This window comes from Molossus molossus, unplaced genomic scaffold (assembly GCF_014108415.1).
Source record: "Molossus molossus isolate mMolMol1 unplaced genomic scaffold, mMolMol1.p scaffold_m16_p_18, whole genome shotgun sequence".
NCBI lineage: Eukaryota > Metazoa > Chordata > Mammalia > Chiroptera > Molossidae > Molossus > Molossus molossus.
The window spans coordinates 20,068,109-20,092,035 of record NW_023425353.1 but is presented as its reverse complement, the minus strand read 5'-3'; the positions used below and the strand labels follow the sequence as shown (position 1 = coordinate 20,092,035).

Below are 23,927 nucleotides of genomic sequence, written 5' to 3'. Positions count from 1 at the left end.
GACACATGCCTTCCGCTCTTGTACATTATCAAGTAAACTGCCAAAAAGAGCCAAACACTTTCAAAGGCATGTTTGCAGAAGAAATAAAGATAAGGAAGCCGTAATGATAGCTTAATGGGTGAAGGATAAGAGTCACACTCGATTCTGCCAAAAGCAGACCTGTAGAGGTTCAGACACGCATCCAAGAATCAGCTCTGTCTGCCAACATATCAAATGCTCAGTGCATGCAACTGGCAAGAAGGCCCAAAGACCTGTATAAGCCTGTCACTGTCACTAGTGAAGAAAAACAGACAAGTGTGCCAGATAGCTGTGACTGCAGAGGAAATTGTCTCCAAACCAAACCAAGTCTTCTTCCCTCAAGAGAACTTACACTGTAAGGTCCAGTACATTCTGTCAACAATTCACTTGCTGAAACAACCTGAAATAATTTTCTCTGATTAAGTATACCACAGAGGATGATTTAGGGATTTGGCAATACAGCACCACTTTGCTTTGGCAAATACTAACAGCATCTGTATTATAATACAGGCTTTTCTCAAGAAAAAAGCGAACTAATTATTGGACACCCAATAGTGTGGCTGTTTAACAGCTCTCTCAGGTAAGTTGTGCTGTACAGGCTAGTCACTGAAGAGTTCAGAAGTGTAACCGGTCCTTTAATTACTTTTAGCTTGTACTTCCATGAAAAATATCAAGATGCAGAAAAAAATATCCAAAATTAAATGTTTCCTTTTCTTTTCAAATGACAGCCCTTTTCTTTTGAAAGTGTGAAAATAAGACTGACAAAGATTACAGGTATCTGGATTATTTAACATGAGACATTTTAAAAAGATGAAGGGCAAGAGCTTTCCTTTTTCCTGGAAAGCCCATTGAAAGATCCAGCAGCCCAGTATGATTTGATGTGATACTTCACTCTGCTTCTCATCTGGAGGGGTTTATGGCATACACTAGGTAAAAAATACCCAAATTAATCTGGAGCCTCTATAAAACCCCGAGACGTCTAGAGATCCTGTGAAACGTCACAAAAACAGAGCTGGGAGTCACTCTCGTGCACATGTCTTTTTGACTCATTTATTATTTAGATTTGACCTACTTTCTAAAAGGATTTGAGGAGGCTGGAGATTTTCTCAGTATGGTGCCAAGCAGAAAAGGGGGTTTGATAAAAGATTTTGGCAATGGTGTTCAAAGTAACAATATTTCTAAACATGATACTGACAAAGATCCCCTACAAGAAAACAAAAACAAGAAAATGAGCTCTGGACACAGCCAAAGACATTTACTCTAGACATAAGGACCCTTCTGATTATAAAAATACTGTAAGATTGGGGCTGCATAAACATAAGCCTGCCCTGCGAGTGAAAAGGCGAATGTCGCTGCCTTGACAGATCACTTAAGACACGGAAAGCCTGGTGGCCCCACATTAACATCAGAGGCTGGGAAAGGGAAAGGCTCTGAGCTAGGGGTAAGAACACACATGTACAGGAGACTGTGGTGGGTGGCGAACAGGCAGGTGAGGAAATGCTGTATATCTATGAGAAAGGCTGGTAGGTATGTTTCAATTACCTTAGCAGCTTTTATTCTGTTTGGCCAAAAAAAACCACACATCTTAAAAAAAACCACTGAACACTAACATGGTAGAGCTAGAGCTCACTTAAAAAAATTTAAATTGTAAATATCTGTTTATTGAACACTGATTAAAAAACTTGGGCCAGGTAATTTAAAAATGCTATTTGGGCCCAGCCAGTATGGCTCCGTGGTTGAGCACTGACCCATGCACCAAGGAGTTGCAGGTTGGATTCTTGGTCAGGACACATGCCAAGGTTGTGAGCTCGATCCCCAGTGGGGGGCAGACAGGAGATGGCCAATCAATGTTCTCTCTCATTGATGTTTCTATCTCTCTCTTCCTCTCCTTTCCACTCTCTCTAAAAATCAATAAAGAAAAAAAAAGTATTAAAATAATGCTATTCAGCAAGCTCTTTGTTTTATTATTATTTAAAAAAATTTTTTTTCTTTATTGATTTTAGAGAGAGGTAGGGAGAAGTAGAAATAGCAATGAGAGAGAACATCAATTGGCCACCTCCTGCATACCCCCCACTGAGGATTTGGCCCACAACCTGGGCATGTGCCCTGACCAGGAATCAAACCGGCGACCTCTTGGAACATGGTTTGACGTTCAACCACTGAGCCACACTGGCCTGGCTCTTTGGTTTATTATTTTAAAATTTGGTACCACTCTCTAAATTAAATCAAGTCAGAAAATATTTGCCAGCAAAACGGCTTCCATAAACCCTGTTAACATAATAATCTCAGTATGGGATCCAGACATATGAAATGACCACTGAACTTTTTTTAGGGATTAGGATAATAAACCCTAGAATATCACAACTGATCATTCCTACTTATGTTTATAAATTTTTATTCTTAAATATAGGCAAGCCCAGATAAAACAGTGAACCACATTAGGGTCTTATCTCTGCTCTTAGGGTTTACTGCCATTACTGCCACACAGTACCTGCCACTCCCTAAGTCAGGAGAGTGTCCCCTAAGTGTACAATGCAAGTGATAACGGGTGTGCCAAAATGTTGGAGCTTTCCACCCCCACGGTGGTCTATTCACCCCGGTGTTCCACTCAAATATTACCATTTTTTTTAAATCACAGGGGACAACAAAGGGTGGGAAGTATGGCCTTGGCCTCTATGGAGTTGAGTTCCTGTTTTCTGGGCTTCCAAAAATTTACACTTAGGGCTTTGGAAAAGAGGTCAGAAAGAGTGCTCTCCTTTCCCTAATTTCTCTCCTACATATTTTTCTGTCAATTTATTAAGAGATTATACAAACCAGGGTTGCAGGCAAATGCTCAAAGAAGGGGTGTAAGAAACCTCAGGGGCTGGGATCCGTGAGGCTGGGGTGGGTGGTCATTCCCAAAAACGCAGGTGCTATGTGACCATACACGCCATTTTGTCACAAGAAAAGATAGAAACCGAGGTGTAGGTGTGTGTATAAAATACCCTAACTTTTAAATATTAGTAGCAAATACTTATGCCTTCCTTTTAATAAAAAGAAAAAGCTGAGCATGCCTGGAAGCAGGGGCTTTGTAAGTAGCTCGGATATGCCCGGATCCTCCAGCGTAGTGAACCTCAAGTGCTCAGTCTGGAGACTTACTCTGCCCGCTCCAGAGGCTTAAATCTCCTGGGACTAGCATTACTCTGTTTCAATTTTTACCTCCACAATGAACTTCACTATGTAAACAGGTGAAAACCTATACACATACATATTCAGAAGACAGTTCTGCTACTTAGCGACAAGTAGTTGTTGCTTTCCTTTGAGAGTTCTCAAGAGAGAACATAATTTGAGATAAAATGGAGGAGCATGGTTAACTTTTAAAATCTTTACAATTAAGAAAACACAAACAAAAAAAGATAAAACTGCTTTTTATGTGACAACCCTAACTTGGGGGCCGGGGGAGCCAGTAATTAGTAAGGCATACTGAAGAGAATCTGCTTGGGAAACTCTAAAATGTTCACAGACTGACAGAGTTAACAAAAGGCACCTGGTGGAGGCTCTGCTCGAATACGAAGCAGCAGCCTACAGCAATAGATTTCTGAAATGTCTGACCTGACAGTGTCACCAGTCAGCCTTGGAGTCCAAGTCACTCCGTTTTCATGGAGTTTTTACCTCTTCAATCTACAAATGTGGCAACAGCAAGGCTCTTTCCTTATCTTGGTCCAGAAGGCCAGACTAATGCAGTTGCCACAGATCCTCTCTCCTTCACTGATTACAGAATCATACCCATCACAAGCAGTGCTGCTGCGGATGGTAGAAGACTGCCTGCCTTTCCTCAGGCTAAGTAAGAAGCACTGTGCTGAATGCAAAGATCACAAAGAACGAACTGTGGAACTTTCAAAATTGTTTATAAATTCCTGTTTCAGTTTGGAGGTAGAACTCACATTTTTTGACTTGACAAATTATAAACTTCTCTTGCAAGAAAATTTCCTGCACTGTGCTTTAAGAGTGAAGATTCGTACCAAATGCCAACAGCAACCTACCATTTCTACTGTTCTGAGTCTTGCCCTTGAACTGAGAAAGGACAAGCAGAGAGAGAGAGTGAAAAAAAGAGCACATACTACAGTATTTCTTCTACTAAAACTTTCCATTTGGCAGCTGCATTTTCAACACTATGGAAATGAATCTCCCTGCTTTTTCTAGTGATTTGATTTTAATTAAAAAAGCTCTGTATCAAGAGACTGATGCCCGATATAAAGGAAAAGTTGTAAGTGAAGCAAAAACGAAGGGGTACGTCTCACAAGCTTTTGGAGGTAAGTTCTTAAAAATATTAGAAAGCAATACTATTTTTATTTTCAATTGCTCTTGTTATGGTGATTTTGTTGTTGTTGTTGTTAAGCAGGTTATGGAGCAACATGCTTTGTTCATTTTCCCCAAAGTACTTTTGGATTATAGAAAACATTTAAAAATCAAAAAGGGCATTCAGTAGGCACTTCGTGCCCTAAGGTACTGAGTGGAGGCAACATGAAGAGTTGTCCTTGTCTCTCTGGTGGATCAGATTTTCATTATTACTCACCTAATCATTCAAATTTACAACGGAAAATTCTCCAATTACAGATATTAAATAATTAATTTTTACCATTAATTAACAAGGTTGTTTTAGGAATAAGCATAGCACTGGGATTAACACAGAAGCATATTTCATTAAAAATCCTGACCCTTACCAGAAAGGCAGCGTTCTGACACTAAAAATTTTAACAAATTTTATGATTTTTGCTTATAATTTTCTAAGAAAAGACAATAGTACCTAAGGACAAATAAAATTCTTTAAGGCTGGTCCTAGTGCAGTGGTGTCTACAATGAATTGATCACAGACAATTACAGATTTCTTCCCTGGCCAGGTAGCTCAGCTGGTTAGAACATCGTCCTGATATGCCAAGGTTGTGGGTTTGATCTCTGGTTAGGGCACGTACAAGAATCAACCCAACAATGCATAAATAAGCGGAACAACAAACTGATGTTCCTTTCTCCCTTCTTCTCTCTCTCTTAAAAATATATTCTTTAAAATTACACTATAGTTTTAATTAAAATGGTATATAGCACTTGGTAAAGTGCTTGGCAAATGACAGATATTCAATAAATATCAATGAATTAAGGTGTGTGTGTGAGTTAAATAATCACCTTGTTTGTTTAAAAGCAAAGTAAAAGACAATACTGAAATAGTTTTCGCAAAAGAAAATCATTAAATGCCAGAATTGATTTTGCAGAGCTTAATGATACCACAAACCTGGTCAATTAACCAGGTTATATTGTAAACTGCTTAGCTATAATAGAAAAATCAGTTTTTCTTGCTTTTACTTTTTTGTTAATTCAAACACCAAATTTTGGATTAAAAAACAACTGTTCAGAACCCACCGTACAAAATATTCTTGGGGCATTTCATAATTAAGTCATAAGTGTATATTATATACACAGAGATTCCAGGTTACCCCCTTCTATTCTGAGAGGTGCTCACAGAAGTAGAAATCTAAGGATCCCTTACACTGGTCTTGGGGAAAAACACCTTCCCAGAGAAACATACTAGTGAGGTACGTTGCTTATAGCAGGTGCTTGCCAAATGCCTGCTGAAGGAACAGTGGATAACAGAAATATCATTTCTTCAATGCAGAAAAGTGGTCTGTGGAGGTAAGTACCCCATGATAAGGTCAGAAATGTACAGATCCTATATCTGCTTTTTTCAGAGGCTGGTCTCTATATATGGAGAACTAAGTGTCCATTCACTGAATAGAACATTCCTCTCAGCATTTTCTGTAGATATGATGGGAGAGATTTTAAATTACTGACCCAATTGTTTTATTGTTCATGAGTTCATTCAGATCTATTTATTCCTGAGCTTTATTATACTGGTTTTCCCAGGAAACTGTCCGTATAAACGTTCAGAAAAAAAGTTCTTCATAGTGGTTTCTGGCTTTAAAAAAAATGTGTGTTCTCTATCTTTAGTTGCTACACACACACACACACACATATATATACAGTTGTCGTTGCATCAATCATGTTATAGGGGAAAGGCTGACCATCATCGATTTATTGTTCCACTTTTTTATGGCTTTTTCTGGTTGACTCTTGTATGTGTCCTGACCAGGGATCAAACTCAAAACCATATTGGGATGATGCTCTAACCAACTAGGTTACCCAGCCAGGGCCGAGAAGAGGTTTATTAAAAAAAAAAAAAAAAAATTGGTGGTTTCTTTCTATTGTTCTATTGTAATATCTACTTACTCCAATTAATTTCTACTCATCTATATTTTCTTTCAACTTAACCCAGATTTCTCTTTTTCCTCTCTAATTTCTTAGGCTGGTAATTTTTATTAAATTCTAATATGTACTTGGAAAAAAAATGCCAATTCTCAAATTCTTGGAAGCAGGGTTCTTTACATATCCATTCGATCAAGCTTAACTGTACTGTTTAAATATACTACAACCTGACTGAGTGGTCTCTTTTACCTGTCAATTACTAATGTGGCCTGTTAAAACCTCCCACTGTAATTATAGATTTTTTAAATATTCCATATGTATTTCTGACATACACTAGGTGCATACCAATTTGGAATTGTTTTATCTCCCAGGTAATTTACTCCTTTTATCACCATTTGGTAAATTTTATCCCTGATGTTTTTACCTCAGAATCTATCATGTTTGATTAACACAGCTATATCAGCCTTGCTTGGTTCGTTAATATTTGCCTGATATATCTCATTCTATCCCTTAGCTTTCGACCTTTCCAGGTTTTTGAGTTTTTAAGATTTTTGAAAGCAGCAGAATTGGCAAATTCTGCTTCTTTATCCAATCTTCGAATCGGTCTTTTTTTTTTTTTTTTATCCTCACCCGAGGATATTTTTCCATTTTTTGTACAGATAGAGTGGGAGGGAGAGAGAGAAAGGGAGAGAGAGATAGAAACATCGATGTGAAGGGACACATCGAGTGGCTGCCACCCGCACGACCAACCAGGGCCGGGGACAAACTGCAACCGAAGTACATGCCCTTAGCGGGAACCGAACCCGGTTCTCTCCGGACTGCAGGCCGACGCTCTAACCGCTGAGCCAAACCGGCCAGGGCCGAATCGGTCTTTTAACTGGTAGGTTTTTTTCACTTAACATTTGTTCTAATTACTGTTTTATTTATTTCTGCCATTTTATTTTGGGCTACTTCTGATGGTTTCTATTTACTTTTCTCCAATCCTGGTTTAAAAGTTCAGACAGACAACCAATGTTTATTATGCAGTGGTTACCCTGAATCTTTTGAACATACACAGCTTGATTTAAAAGACTATGATTAATCAATCTATCTAACCTCAGTGTTAGGATGCCTCAGGTTTGAACAGCTTTTATTTCATTGCTGTCTAGTATTTTTGCTTCACCTTTTTTTTTTTTTTTTATCCTCACCCGAAGACATTTTTCCATTTTTTGTTCAGATAGAGCGGGAGGGAGAGAGAGCAAGAGAGAGAGAAACATCGATGTGAAGGGACACATCGAGTGGCTGCCACCCACACGATCAACCAGGGCCGGGGACAAACTGCAACTGAGGTATGCGCCCTTAGCGGGAACCGAACCTGGGTCTCTCTGTACCACAGGACGACGCTCCAACCGCTGAGCCAAACCGGCCAGGGCTGCTTCACCTTTATAAAATGACTCAAACTAGTCATTTTATTGTTTTATACAGTCACTGCTTATTTTGATTAACCTTTCTTTGATTATTGCTTCTTAAATTTCACTTCCTATTTCTGTGCTCAATTTTCTGATGTTTCAACCATAGCCTTTAGAACCATACCATTAAATTTAAATAAAATACAATTGAAAATTTAGTTCCACTAGGCACACTTTTTGTTGTTGTTAATCCTCACCTGAGGATATTTTTCCCATTGACTTTTTAGAGACAGTGAAAGGGAGAGAAGGAGGGAAGGGGGTGGAGAGAGAGAGAGAAACATTGATGTGAGATGGACACATCGATTGGTTGCCTCCCACATGTACCTTGACTGGGGCCAGGAATGGATCCTGCAACCTAGGAGTGTGCCCTTGACCGGGTATCGAACTCGAGACTTATTGGTCCTCAGGACAACACTCTAACCATTGAGTCAAGCCAGTCAGAGCAATTTTTAAAAATTCTTTTCTTTTATTTTTTAATCCTCACCCGAGGATATTTTTCTATTTATCTTCAGATAGAATGGGGGGTGAGGGGAAGGGAGAGAGAGAGAAACATCGACTGGTTGCCTCCCAAACAACCCGAACTAGGACTGACCCCGACCAGGGCCAGGGCCAAACTGCAACCGAGGTACATGCCCTTGACCAGAATCAAACCTGAGACTCATTGGTTCGTAGGTCAACGCGCTCACCTCTGGGCCAAACTGGTCAGGGCTCCCCTCCCCCCCCTTTTAAAGATTTTTAAAATTGATTTTTAGAGAGAAAGGAAGGGAGAGGGAGAGAGAAACATCGATGCAATAGTGAGAAATCAACAGGCTACCTTTCCTCCTGCTCGTCCCTGACCAGGTATTGAGCCTGTAACCTGGGCATGAGCCCTGACTGGGAATCAAACCCGCCACCTTTTGGTGCACGGGAGGGTGCCAAACCAACTAAGCCACACCAGCCAGGGCTCCGCTAGGCACATTTCAAATGCTCAATAGTGACACATGGCTTGGCCACCACAGTACCGCTTTAGAAGTGCCTTCAGCAAGGGTCTGCTGGAGATAAAAGTTCTGTTTTGTTGACAAAAGTCTTGTCCTGGTCGGACATGGCTCAGTGGTTAGAATATCAGCCCTTGGCCCTGGCCGGCTGGGCTCAGCGGAGAGCGTCGGCCTGCAGTCCAGAGACCCGGGTTCGGTTCCCACTAAGGGCACGTACCTTGGTTGCAGTTTGTCCCCAGCCCTGGTTGGGTTGTGTGGGTGGCAACCACCCAATGTGTCCCTTTCATGTCGATGTTTCTCTCTCTCTCTCTCCCCCACTCCCACTCACCTGGACAAAAAGTGGAAAAATGTCCTCAGGTGAGGATTAAAAAAAAAAAGAACATCAGCCCTTGGATTGAAGGGCTGGGAATTTGATTCCCGGTCAAGGACACATACCGGGTTGTAGGTTTGCTCCCCAGCACTGGTTGGGGTGAGTGTGAGAGGCAACTGATGGATGTGTCTATCTCACATAGATGTTTCTCTCTTTCTCTCTCCCCTACCCAGCTCCCTTCCACTTGCTCTAAAAAAATCAATAGAAAAATGTCTTTGGGTGAGGATTAACAACAACAAAATAAATAAAGTGTTTTAAAAAAAGGTTTTATTTTGTTCTCTTTAAAAATAATTTTTTTATTTATTCATTTGAGAGAGAGAAACATCAATTTGTTGTTCCACTTATTTATGCATTTATTGGCTGATGCTTGTATATGCTCTGACTGGGGATTGAGCCTACAACCTTGGTATGTAGAGACAATGCTCTAACCAACTGAGCTACAAGGCCAGGGCCATTTTGTTCTCTTGAATTACTGAATTGTTGGTTGCATTTTCCCTCAGTACTCTGAAAATATTATTCCTTTGTCTTCCAAACTCAGTAGTTCCAACTAAATATGCTGTCTAGTTGTTGCTCTTACTAAATAATCAACCTCAGGCAGCCTTTGGTTGCTGCTGTCTCTTTGCCTTTGATGACTTCCCATGTGCTCAGGTTCGTATTCATTTCTATTTATTATGCTTGGGGACTTATTCTACTGCCTACATCTGAGATTTATGTCTTTTAGAGATTCTGGAAAATTCTCAAACTCTTCAAATACTACCTCTCTCTAGATTTTATCATTCTGAAATTCTTCTTTGTCATCTGTTAGACTTTCCAATTCTATTCTGTCATATTTAAAAATAATTTTTTTTTCTTTGTTGATTTTAGAGAGAGGAAGGGAAAAGGAGAGATAGAAACACTGATGAGAGAGAACACTGATTGGCCACTTCCAGCAAGGCCCCCACTGAGGATTGGGCCCACAACCTGGGCATGTGCCCTGACCAGGAATAGAACAAGTGACCTCTTGGTGCATGGGTCGATGCTCAACCTCTGAGCCACACCAGCTGGGCTCTCTGTCATATTTTCCATTTCTTTTCCATTCTGGGATGCATTCTGGATACTTTCTTCAGAGGTCTCCAGCTTCCAATTGTTGAGTCCAGGTAGAGAATTTATTTCAATAATTAAATATTTAATTTCTAGAAATTCAATTGGTTATTTTTTACATTTACCTGTCATTTTATTTTATAATCTACACCTAACATTTACATCCATTAAAGTTTCTGTCTGATCATTTCGTTGATTTTGGAGATAGAGGAACATTTATGTGAGAGAGAAACATTGATTGGTTGCCTCCCGTACATGCCTTGACTGGGGATTGAACCCACAACTTGCGTATGTGCCGACTGGGAATTAAATCCACCTTTTGGTATATGGGATGACACTCCAACCAACTGAGCCACACCGGTCAGGGCTGATCATTTCATTAACCAAAGTTTTTGGGCCTGGCCAGTGTGGCTCAGTGGACTGAGAATCATTCCATGGACTGAGAGGTCCCGGTTCGGTGGCCAGTCAGGGCACATGCCCAGGTTGTGAACTTGATCCCCAATGGGGGGCAAACAGGAGGCAGCCAATTGATGTTTCTCTCTCACTTTGATGTTTCTATCTCTCTCTCCCTTCCTCTCTTTCTAAAAAAATCAATAAAACATATTTATTTTTTCACTTTTTAAAAAATCCTCACCCGAGGACATTTTTTTTTTTTTTTTCATTTATCTTTAGATAGAGGGAGGAAGATGGAGAGAGAAACATCAATGTGAGAGAGACACATTGAGTAGTTGCCACCCACACGACCCCAACCAGGGTCAGGGACAAACTGCAACTGAGGTACGTGCCCTCAGCGGGAACTGAACCCAGGACTCTCTGGTCTGCAGGCCAACGCTCCCAACCGCTGAGCCAAATTGGCTAGGGCTCAATTGAACATATTTCAAAAAAATGTTTTTGGGAAGAGTTGGCTAATCCTGCTGTTTGTTGTAGCCTACCTCACACTGACTGTGAATTATTTCCTTGTACATTCGGTAGTAATTTTGGACCTTGAGGCTTATCAATGAGACCCCTGGGCAATTTGAGATAAGGATGTGTCCCTCCACAAGGGTTTTGCATTTGCTTTGGCCAGATGTTGTAGAGTACTCACCAGATGAGAATGAATTTTATGTTAATTTTTTGACCTGGGTACGAAATGCACCAAATTAATGGTATAACTTAAACTCAGTATCTAAATAAGGGAAGTCTCATGGTTACTATTTTTAGGGGAGACACTTGCTCTCTAACTCACAGCCCAGACTGAGATAGATAAGCCTGCCTGTCATCTCCCTAGATTGGTGGGACATAATCTAATTTATTATTATGTAACTTATTAAGGGACCAGACTGTATGCTGGAATGTGTGTCTCAGCCCTAACTCTGCACCTCACTAGGATTCAAGATCTTGTCTCCTAATCCCTTGTAATTATAATGGAGTCCTTATATAAAGGAGAGCTCCCCATCCCCAAGAACCCCTAACCCCAATGTCAGCTCATAGGCTTTCCAGTTTAGCTTTCAGTCTTCACTATGTTGCTGGCCCACTGCAAGGTCTATTATTTCCTTTTTGGCTAAGCTATACATTTAATATTTTATATAGCATTTCTAAATGTTTGTAGGAAGATTTTCTGTCATGCTATTGCTGAAAGTTGAAGAACATTTTCTTTACATGCTTATACCACAGAAATCCTAGAGGTTCAGAGTCTACCAAGAATTTTATAGTCCAGTTAATAAAATGAATTGTTTACATATGAAAACAGAAGATCAACAGATTGGTAGTAATGCATATGTTTATAAAGCAAAGGAACTGTTTCTTTTTTCCAACTAATCAGTTAAAATAAAAACTCTCATTAATTTCTTTTAGAAAGATTAAAACATTTATTACATTAATACAAAGCTTTATCCAGGAGGGGGCTAGGTGTTCCAGTAAGTATTTTGACAAAAATGAATACCATGCAGATGGGTACTAGATTTATTTGGGCAATCACTTCCTAGGTTCCATAAATGTCTAATCACTATGTTGTACACCTGAAACTAATATAATATTGTATGCCAATTGTAATAGAAATGCTTCTGCTGAGAGATTTTAAAAATTTGTACCATTTAAGATTTTCCATTTTAACATGTTTCTATTTTCAACTTGTCATAGCTCAGGCTATTAATGGCCCCCTACAACATCTGAAAATAATATCTGTAAAGATAGGCAGAGTCCTCAGCTTGTCATGGTGCTAGTCAGAAGGGATGGGAAGAAGCACTCTATGGGCCTGAGTGATAAAAGAACCTGGATAATATCAAAGTCCTATGCATCTTTCACTAATAAGATCATTTGGCTTGAATCCAAGATGGAGACAATCTGTATTTTATATTTGTAACTGCTTGAAAAAATACCTTCACATAGATGATGCCCTTTTAAGACAAGAAGGACAGAACAGTGGTTTAAGTTATTTATCCAAGGTTGCAGTTGGTAAAATGGTAAAGCCTAGAATAGAATTCTTGTCTGCAAACTAAATTCCATGCTAAGAGTGTTACCATGGCAAAGCCACCCTCAGGATGTCTTCTGCAGCCTCTGTATCTAGAAATCATTTATAAATTTTAAAAAGGAATGACTAAATAGAAGGCACAAAAATCTAATCCAAAGCTTCCCAAATGCCTGTTCAATTCGGGTCTGCACACAACAAAAGGGTGTGGTTGAACGTGGATTCATGCTTTAGATTTTCATTTGTCCAATAAGGCAGTCATGCCCTGGCCAGTTTGTCTCAGCGGTTCGAGCGTCAGCCTGTGGACCAGAGTCCCAGGTTTGGTTCCTGCTAGGGGCACGTACCAAAAGAAAAAAAAGAAACCCAGTAAGGCAGTCACTAGCCTCATGCCTATTTAAATGCAAAATTATTAAGTTAAATAAGCTAAAAGAAAAAGATTTCCTTCATTGCACTAGCCACATTTCAAATGCTTAACAGTCACATGTGGCTGGTGGCTGCTACACGGGGCAGTATTGATATAGCACATTTCCAACATCAGAGATCTACAGGACAGCTATGCTCTGGAATGTGGATTGATGAAGCAATTTCATTGTTGCAGGGGGATAGAAAGATCTCTGGCTTTGAAGCTCCACACACGTAAATTTGAATTCTGCCTCTATCACTTATAACCTTTGTGACTTGAGCAAACTTCTCTTAGACTCTTGTTTCCTTATCTTAAGTCGGGAATCAGAAATAAAGTGCTTGGACTATCATTTATGCTTAGTAACTAAAAAATCTGCAGTCTCCCGAACCCTCACTACAGCCCCACTGGGGTCCTGTGGTTGCCAACAGGCCCTTGCACAGTATATAAAAATACATGCTTCTGAAAGATTCAAGAGAATCATCAAACCTAATCCCTTGACTAGGGTTAGCATTTTCTTTGTGAGATTTTATCTTTTCTTAAGGGGTGTGGTGGTGGTGGTGAGCATTTGGCATTAAAAAAAAAAATTAGAACTGGAAAAAAAGTTATAATTCAATTTTCTATTACATAAACTCTAAACATTGATTTGAATGAAAGAAGCTGGATCTGAAGGTGTAACTTGAGTAAAATGGGTCAGGTGTCTTGGTGGTATTTCCCACAGGAAAATGACAGAAGAGCAGCTACAGAATCAGGTATAATTACCTGTATACACAATCAGACACTAATTAACTTTTTATTTAAAGAACAAATCCCTGAACAACTCAACAGCTTGCTTACCTGACAAGACTATTTTCTACTTTTGAGATGAGATACACTACTAGAGAGAGAGGCCTCAACACTCCCAGATCACTTTATGTTGTCTTGTCACTTCTCCTTGACACAGCTATTCCTTTAAATACTCCCCCAAGCTCCTCTTCTAGTCTGTTTCTAATATACCCACAGCGTTGTACTTGACCTTTTTAGTCTGAAAACAAGCTGACGTGTTCTTGAATTCCTAATTAGCAATATCAGAAATTATAAGGTCTTTAGCAGATGATTCAGAGCCCCATTTACAGGGAAATGAAATGATCTGGTCAAGTGAGTTTTCTGTTTAATCTTTGTTTCAATTTCTTGTTGAAAATCTTTAAAAACAAAATGTATTAGTGCACTTTTCTGCTCAAGAATAATAAACATTCCTGATGATTTAAGATCTTAACATTACAACAAATTAACCTATGATACTGATACAATACTGGGGTTACAGTTATAGAATATTGACATTTTCATGCTGACCCCAGGTTACACTTGAATTATTTGCTAGATTTTCACAAAATAAAATCTAACATTAGTTTGCTTTTAATTTGCCCTCATTTCTTCCACACTAGTTTAGAGAAATATTTCCAGATAAATGAAGCTCTGATTAGTTACTTTTGGTTAATCATGTTTTCATTATATTTGTGTTATGCTGTACTGTCAACTTTAAGGGAACATTTATTTTGAAAGAAATACAATACAATTCACTTTAGGTTTATACTAAATGGTAATTGAGTCCATTGGCCTCTGATAATTTTCCCTACTATTTTAATGATCAAACTTTTCTTAGAAGCAATAGCTAGATTAAGTTTCCAGGTAGTCAAGAGCAGAATTAAGCCAATTTCTCTTTTTCAAAAAACTGATGTGTTCCTTTGCAGAATTTCCCCTTTAACAGAATGTTCAAAACAAAGAATACAGCCATGTGAAATAATTCTACTTGTTAACATTAGTTTAAATAAATCCATCTGAACTAACGATGAAAATCTCAGAGGTAATTCAATTACCTAGACAAATAGTTTATTGAAAAGAGATAGATTTCATTTCACTTAGATACTTAAAAGCAAGTTAAGGAGAAGAATTTGGGGCTTCTAGCTTCAAAACAGACCTCACTGTTTCTCATTCAGGAAATTAAAAGATGCATAATCTTTAGTAGCTTTTGATATTTTATACTGAAGACATTCCCCCAATACCAGTTACCTTCCAGTCAAGTGAAATTCAAATACAGTAACTTTTACTTTTTAAGTTAGAAGCAACGTTTCTCTCTAGCTATTTCCTTAGATGATAGTTATGGATAACCTTCTGCCCTCATCACATGTTCATTACCCATGATGAAATACAAAAACCAAGCACTGCATACATTTTGAAAGGACCACTCTAGCTTTGCTGACTATATCCAACCATTGTTAAGAGTCTGTAAAATGCCTGAAAGGACCCTGAACTATAAAGCAAAACAAAACAACCCCCCCCAAAACAAAAATGTTATTATTTTCACTCTCTGACTCACCTTTGAGTCTCAGCTGACTTAACTGCCTGCCTACCCCACAAAGGTTATTGTATTATTAACATTAAAGTACAGTAGCTCTTGGCCCCGCACTTGTACCCAGCAGACACTCAACTAAACAGACAGAATGAAAAATACCACTCTCAGATAGTACTTTCTTTGTGGACAGAAATATCAGTGTATGTACCCATCCTGTGTCTCTCCAACTAAGTCCTATTGCTCAGGGGCATGAGTGGCCAATAATTCAATGTCACACGAAAAACAAAAGGTGAAACTTACCTTCATAAAGCAAACAATAAGAATATAATGTAATGCTATTATATAAAAAAGTATAGTTAACTAAAATAACATAAGTTATTGTATACAAAAGTGTTTCAATTTTAGAAGTCCTATTTAAAATATTTGATCTTGCCGGGTTTGTGTGGCTCAGTTGATTGAGCGTCATCCCATGCGCCAAGAGGTCACCGGTTCAGTTCCCGGTCAGGGCACATGCCCAAGTTGTGGGTTTGATCCCCAGTGGGGGGGCGTGCAGGAGGCAGCCAATCGATGTTTCTCTTTCATCAGTGTTTTTCTCTCTCTCTCTCTGCAATCAATAAAAACATATTAAAAAAATAATAAAAATAAAAGATTTGATTTTACTGAGCCTAATTTTAACTATAAGAGTATAGACCAAATTTTTTTGGTAACTTAACAATTCCAAAAATAATATGCTGATAGAAACTAGAGTCACCCAATTTGAATTGAAAATATACGAACTGTAATAAAACAGACATACTCACAGCTTGCATTTCTATATAGAAGAAATGGTTCGTGGAGTTGAAATTCCAAATCTTTATTCACTGGTTCAACAAGATTGTGCATATTCAATCGATTCACAATAGTAAAACCATGGTAAGGGGAAGCTGACCTTAGATTTAATAGAAGAAAAAGAAAATCTGTAGTCACTGTTAGTTTGCAGAGATGTTATCTACTTCTTTATTTCCATTTCTAAGATTGACTATATTATTGCATTATACATTATTAGCATTTAAAATTGTAAACAAAAAAACTTAAGTCAGATCATAACCCTCTTCCTCTGAGAAGATTCCAAGGATACAATCCCTTCCGAGTAAAGGTCAAAATCCTTATTAAGGCCACAAGGCCTTAGCTGATATGCCCACCACCCCTGGACTTCAGCTCCTATGCCTCTTCCTGCCCCAGCCACACTGAGCATCTTGCCATTCTCTCTAAATACCTCTGCCTGGACCACTTGTCCAGAATCTAGTTATCTCATCTCCCATAGCCTTGGCTCAAATGTCACTTTCTTAATGAGGTCTATCTGAGAACTATCCTTTTCAGTGCTCCCAAGTTCAATACCTCTAACCACCCTCCTCTTTTTCCATACCACTTATTATTTTTTATACTTGTCTTTCTACATTAGAATGTAAGCTCCATGCAAATAGGGTTTTTGTCTTATTTTTTTTTTCCAGATGTATCCCAAGATAGACACACAGTAGATATTTAATACACATTTGCTCAATAAAAATAACATTTATTTTAAATATGGTAGAGGACTGGTTATAATAATGAATGACATGACAATGATGATTTTTCTTGTACCAAACAGGTCTTTCCATTTTTCTCAAGTTAGAAAAATGGCTCAAATCCTACAATAAGAAATGTCCTTGGTTCAGTACATGACCCCTAAGACACTCCTCACATGTATACAACACTTTATAGTTTCTCATTAGTTTCTCTGTGTAGATGAGAGAGATTTTAGAATCCTGTTCTACAGTTTAGGGAACAAGCTCAGAATGATTAAGGCCTATGCCCAAAGTCATACAAATAAGATAATCAGAATTCAGCTTTAGGTTTTCTGACTACAAATCTAGGCTTCTACCATGCTAAGGTCTCTCTCTGTCTCTGCAAAGTGATATTCTGACATCCTGGTATACATTCATCTAAGGTATATAAAGTGTTCTCATATTTCTCACATAGAGTTTCTTTGGTCTCCTTTTATTAGAATCAATACCACATAAGCCTCCATGTCTTTTATTAAGTCAAGTTACTCACTATACTGAATTATGCATTTTCTATAATTAGTGAATCTGTACTATATTGTAACAATAAGGCCAGGAAAGTACTTTTCAAGTATTATAGATACTAAAGTTCTAACAGCAGTTGAAAAGTTTCTAGAGATTTATATTGGTAATGAAGAATAATAAAGGAGGTGCAGTTAGTAAAGGTCTCCCCCCCAAATGTGAAGAATATTTGACAAATTCTTGTTAATTACCATCGATGGAGAAAGGTAATCCTTAAAAGATAATTCATAGCACAACTCCCCCTCCCGCCCAGCCAAAACACAAACAAAAAACTAAAAGAACCAGATGTCAGTAATAACTCCTGCTGAGTCCCAAAGCTTTAGAAACCAAAGGAAGAAATCAGAGCTAAACCTAACAGGGATACATGAAAACAAGGAACTCCATGACTGTCATATACTGTCAGTTACTTTTAGACCACAAAACTTGAAATTTGCAAAACAATCACATTTTATAATTGTCAGAAAAGTTGAAAATAAAAACTGCAATTCTGAATCATTCAGGATTTCTAAAGGACTCTCAAATTAAAAATACACATTACTAAAGACAGCACACAATTCAGAACATTTAGGGAGAGTGTGGGAAACAGGACAGAACCAGAGTCAAAGAAGATAACCTCTCATTCAGTAACCAGACAACAGCAGGACTGACCTTCAACCACATTATTTTATAGAGCTAGTCCATGTATTATGTTTTTCTCAACTATATATCTTTCTAAATATGGGGTGGGGGTAGGAGGAAGGCATCTGTTTTAGACTCATTCATTATTAAAAACTGTTTTCTATTTTGAGATGGTTTTGCCAGGTTCCCAAATAAGTTCTGGTTCTGTTTACTCTGAATCACAGGAAGGCTCAAAGAGGAGACATAATAACTTGGTTAGGATCTCGCAACTTAAGATGAATGAACACCTGAGGGTCAAGCAGGAAGGTTCCAAAGGTAAATGTACAACAGGGTTGAACCATTTCATATGACATTGTTCACCATGAGATTAAAAAAATATATAGCTCTGGCCGGTTTGGCTCAGCAGTTAGAGCGATGACCTGAGGACCGAAGGGTCACAGGGCATGTATACTTGGGGTGCTGGCTTGATCCCCAGCCCCGGTTGGGGTCGTGTGGGAGGCAACCAATCGATATGTCTCTTTCACATTGATGTTTCTTTCTTTATCTCTCTCCCCTTCCTTTCCTCCCTCCCTCCCTCCCTCTCTCTCTCTCTCTCTCTCTACACACACACACACACACAATCTTTTTTTTTTTAAAGCTTACCTTCGATATACAAATAAGGTCCCTTCTATATCAGTCTTCTCCTATAATAGACAATAAAACAATTAGTTTTCTCCCCATAATGCAACCCCAAATATTCCAAAGGAAAAGAAATACATGTTTAAGATCAACTTATTTTAAAATTAATCACTTTTAAACAGGTCAAGTCAGTCTCTCACTCCACAAACTACTGTTACAATTTCTTTTGTATTCCTTCTATGCTACTGATGAATATTAATGTATATGCAATGCTCAATTCAGCAACATGCCTGCATCTGCAGAATTTTTCTAATTCTTTTTAAAAATTTAAAGGAAAAAATCCTAGAATTAGCTTTCACTTTTTAAGCTAAAATGTTTTAGCCAGATTTCGTAATTTTAAAGGCAAGGTCTTTCATACAGCAATTTCTTCACTTTTAAAGTTTACCAATGTTAGTAGGAAAAAAAAAGGAAATTTTATCTTATAGCCTATTTTGTTTCAACATTGGAGGATTTTGGTATATTTCACAAGTAGTAAATGTTGTGGTAGTTACTGTCAAACATAATTAGTTTGTTATTTTTAGAACCTTGTTGAAGGATGTTGAATACTGAAACTATAATCTGCCTTAATGTAATTACTGTAGGTCTTACAAATAATTTTTAAAAAGTTTTAGCTTAAAGTGAAATGTTTTGATTAAAAAAGTACAACTTATACCATCTTTCATTTGCTGTGCCAAGAGTGTATTTAGGTCTTAAACACAGTTACAATTTTAAAAAACAACATATTAGCCTGCAGTTCACACCCTTGATAGGACCTAAATATTTTAATGTAATCAACAAACTGTAAGAAAACTTTAAATGTCACATGAAATTTAATTTGTTGGGATAAAAAATGTTTAAAATATGCCCAGCTGGTCAGTGAATTGAACAGCATCTCATAGACTGAGAGATCCCGATTCGATTATTCGATTCCTGGTCAGCGCATGTGCCTGGGTTACAGGCTTGATTCACAGAGGGGGGCTGTGGGAGGCAGCCGATAGATGTTTCTCTTTCTCTCTCCCTTCCTCTCTAAAAAATCAATAAAAATATTTTTAAAAATGTTTAAAAAATATTTATCATCTTGATTTCTTCCAGAAATACTGTCCTAGTTTAAATATCATCATGGAACTTTTCTTAAGGATTCAGAGGCTTTTTCTTGACTTTCAAATGTTATTAGTATAAGAAATTGGTAATCAACTGTCTCAGTGAAAAAAAAATTGCCCCTAGAAAACATTGTGCAAAGTCACAACTCACTGTAAAATAGAAAAGATTCTGGTTATGCTCTATGTGTCATAATTGAAATGAACAAGCAATGGCAGCCTGTTTTTCAACTCAGGTTATTGTAGCTTGTATCTTATTTAAAACAGAACTCCACAATTAAAATACCAAAATATTGAAAATCTGTGAAAATTTAAAAACAAAATTTCTTAGTAAATAAGTCTCTGCCCCAAGTCTTTAACATTTGTTGGCAATCTCTATTTCACAAATGTATACGTAGATCAAGAAAAGAATAATTATTCAGAATAATTCAAACTAAGCCAATGTTTTTCTAAAACAATTACACTTTTAAAAAATCTATAATTTTGTTCTTTGTGGCTTCCCATACCTCCTTCTCTTCCAGGAGGTGAAGGACAGATCGAAACCAAGATAATTTTGTCTTCATCTGATTTAACTTTATAAATGCCAAATGACTTTCATAAAATTACTGGTTAAATAAACTTTATATCTGTATTACATTGTAAAGAATGTGCTATGATGACAATCTTCAAAAAAAATTTTTTTTCTTTATTGATTTTAGAGAGAAAGGAAGGGCGAGGGAGAGAGAGATAGAAACACTGAGGAGTGAGAACACTGAATGGCCACCTCCTGCATGTTCCCCACTGGGGATTTGGCCCACAACCTGGGCATGTGTCCTAACCGGGAATCCAGTGACCTCTTGGTACATGGGGTCAATGCTCAAACACTGAGCCACACCGCTGGGCTATGATGACAATCTTTAATTGTTTTGTTAGCATAAGTATATTTCTTAGTGAAATGTGAACGTCAGTAATTTATAAATTCAATTCATCAAACATTTACTGATTGTTTTCTAAGTGTTAATAAAATCTATAGTTGAATGAATTAAGAAGGATCAATCACTAGAAAAATTATATTAAAGCAATGAAGGAACCTTCAAACAGGGGCCAACAAGTCAATGGATAGACTGAATATAACTTTTTAGGACCCCCTCCCGTGCAAAAAAGCCAGAAAGTGTTTAGTCTGATGGGAGCATTCAGGGGTGACATCACCACATTTATTTACAGGGTCTCTTTTCCAACGGTTTCAAGGGAATCCAAGTAACATGGAAGCCCATTTAAGAGACTTGAAATCTTTTCCAAAACTCTGGAAACACAGGGTAGTTCGATAAAAGCCGGACTTATCCCCATCTCCTCTCTTCCAAGAATTGAAACTAACTAGACTTCAATCTTTAAATCCAAATGACCTCTGAGAAGGGGGCTCTTATTTATGTCTGTTGCGGGGCATAGGAGGAACGTTCACTTTATAGATTATGTATATGTAATTTATCTAACAACCCTCAACCTTTCAGGCATCTTTCTGACCTCATTGGTCCCATATCCTTAGCACATCAGCAAAGAAGGCAGATCACCCAAGTCCCGGGATCCGACCCTAAGGGACTGATTCTCCTCCAATCCTCCCTTGTGTCGGTTTTCCCCCCGGCTGTCTTGGGCCTACTTCTCCAGCTTCTCTTTCCCAATTTCCGGGTCCCCGACACCCCTCAGACGCCCGCCAGGTCCTCCAGTCCCTGGCCTCGTCTCCGCCGCCCTGGCCTCCGGCATCACCACCCACTTAGGGCGGTCTGCGCGGCCCCTTTAAGAGGAGGTGGCCGGGCGACATCGCTCAGTGGCCTGGCGGCACTCACCCACTGGTTGGCCTTGGGGCAGAAGGTGTACAGAGCAACCTGGCCCGTGAGGTCTGCGATGCTGGTGATGTAGGGGTCGTGCTGCTTCAGGGCCGCTAAGCTCATCTCCTGCCCAGCTCGACTCAGCGACTCCATCTTGACTTCTCGAGCCGAGCCCCTCCGGAGGGGGCGGAGTCTCGAACAGGAAGGTGCCATCGAGGCAAAGTTCCCCCAGCAGAGTCGGCGCCCTCGATTTCCGCCTCTCGGCTGAGCCTCACCGCAGGGCGGTACGGTAGCTATTAAGCTCCGTGGTGCCCACGCCCAGGGCACCGGGTTCCGGCGTCGTTAGGTCCCAGGGGCCCAAAGATCCGTGGAGCTGGCAGGTGCGGGCCCCAGGCGCTTCCTTTCTGCAGACTGAAGTGTTCCGACACCAGGATCAAGGCTGCCCGCGCGCTCTCTCCGAGCGCCCGCCCGACGAGGTTGGAGACCGAGGCGGGCCTGCCTCGGCCGCGCACGGGGAAGGGCCCGGGGCGGCGGAAGGAAGACCTCGCTGTGCAATCTCCCGGGCCGTTTAGAAAGCACAGTTAGCGAGTTAGTCTTCGTCTGAAGGAAATGTTTGAGAAAGCCAAACTAATGTCCTTTGCTATCCATTTTTGCTCCTTATTTTCCTCGTCTGAATCCCAGGTACATCTTTACAGACAATCTTGGAAAGAACCCTGAAGGCTTGAGTTTCTCGTGAACCGTTTAAAGCTTTAAAACCTTTTTAAAATTCTTTTAACAAACATCTGTTGAGCATTTGAAAGAGCCAGGTACTAGCTAGAGTATAGCCCCCCACCCCGTCCTCGTTGAAAAACATTTTCTTACATTGAAAAGATACCACAGTGGAATTTAAATTTTTGAAAGGATAAAACCCCGTGATATTTGTATTGTTTATGATTTTACATCCCAGGACGATTTTTGAATGGAAAGAGATTTCATATCTTACAGTCTTTGCATAATCACGCCAGGAGCGTGTACAAATGCAAACAAGGACACAGGTATCATTCATTAAGCAGGTATTTATTGAACTTCTAATTGTAAACTGGTAGCCCCTTGGGAGCATCAAAGACTATTGAAGACAGCTGCCTGGTTCTGGGCGAACGTGGAAATGGTAGGACAAGGCAAAGAAACTGGGACAATGCTAGTGATGGTTCTCTTGAAACCCAGAGGATGGAACCACTAACAACATCTGGTCAGGGAAGGCTAGGAAGGCCTCATGGAGGAGGTGATGTTTGAATTAATGCTTCAGGGATGAATAGATATTCAGAGAAGAAAAGCAAGGGCTCCTTTTGTTGGCAGGGCTGCAGGAACGGCACCAGGTGTTAGCTTGGTGGGGTCAGACCAGACCTGGGTTCAGCATCCTTGGTACTTGAGTTCTGGCACGGAAAGAATTCAGAGCCAAGACTCAAAGTATAAGAACATTTATTTATAAAAGTACAGAGGTGGAAGAAATAATTCATAGAAGAAATGGGCTTAGGAAACAAGTTATAGAGGCAAAGGAAGGGCCCTAGGAGCTTAGAGGTGAGGAAGGTAAAGGTGTTGGGCCAGGGGGAGAGGGAGGGGAAAGGCCATGGTGGTGACCTATTGTCCTTGCTCTGCTCATGCCTGTCTAACTCCACCACACTTTCAATTTACAGTCTAGTGGTGAAGTAGAGAAGATGTTGTCATCCTTATTTGATGGCTGGTTTAATGAAACTGGGTAGAGAAATCACTGGTTTAAAGTTCCACATGAGTCAGGGGGGATCTGGTATTAGAACCCAGAGATTCCTGCCTCCCACCTTGGCTCCTTTGCTCTACAACATGCTGCCTTTCTTTCTCCTGAAGACGGAACTGTACTCCACCTGCTTTCAGTTGAACATTTAAACAATGTGTACCGTAATTTAAAAAAATACAGTTATATGTATTTTTGAATAAGTAGTACAAAATTCAAAGGCACACCTGAAACTGAATTCAGTTTTTTCTTTTACATATATCTTTACTGTTGAAAGTATTACAGATGTTTCTCCCTTTTTTCTCCCCACTGACATCCCCCTCCCAGCTCCCCCCACCTCCACCTTCACTGAATTGTTGTCTGTGTCCATTGGTTATGCTTATATGCATATAAGTTCTTTGGTTCCCACTCCCCTTCCCTTTGAGGTTAGTGTGTTTCCTACTTTCAAGTCTCTGGATCCGTTTTGTTCAACAGCTCATTGCGTTCATTATGTTCCACAAATAAGTGAGATCGTGTGAAGTTTTTTCTTTTTTTAAAAATTATTTTTTCATTGAGGTATAATTGACATATAATATATTTCACTATAATGATTTGATATTTAT

The 23,927-nt window shown here is 39.2% G+C and overlaps 1 protein-coding gene across 2 annotated transcripts in view; it reads right to left on the bottom strand.

Annotated features, from left to right (window-relative positions):
- DCP1A (decapping mRNA 1A) overlaps positions 1–21,818 on the bottom strand; it is a 67,175-nt gene extending 45,357 nt beyond the window's left edge. The window contains exons 1-3 of one of the 2 annotated variants that reach the window (XM_036266440.1): positions 21,597–21,818; positions 18,665–18,705; positions 16,103–16,230 (exon numbers count right to left, since the gene is read on the bottom strand). In XM_036266440.1, coding sequence (XP_036122333.1) covers positions 16,103–16,230; positions 18,665–18,705; positions 21,597–21,791 — 364 coding nt within the window. In that variant the 5' untranslated portion in view covers positions 21,792–21,818. The remainder of the gene's footprint in view (positions 1–16,102; positions 16,231–18,664; positions 18,706–21,596) is intronic. The other variant, XM_036266441.1, reaches the window with a different exon arrangement.
- Positions 21,819–23,927: the final 2,109 nt, after the last annotated feature.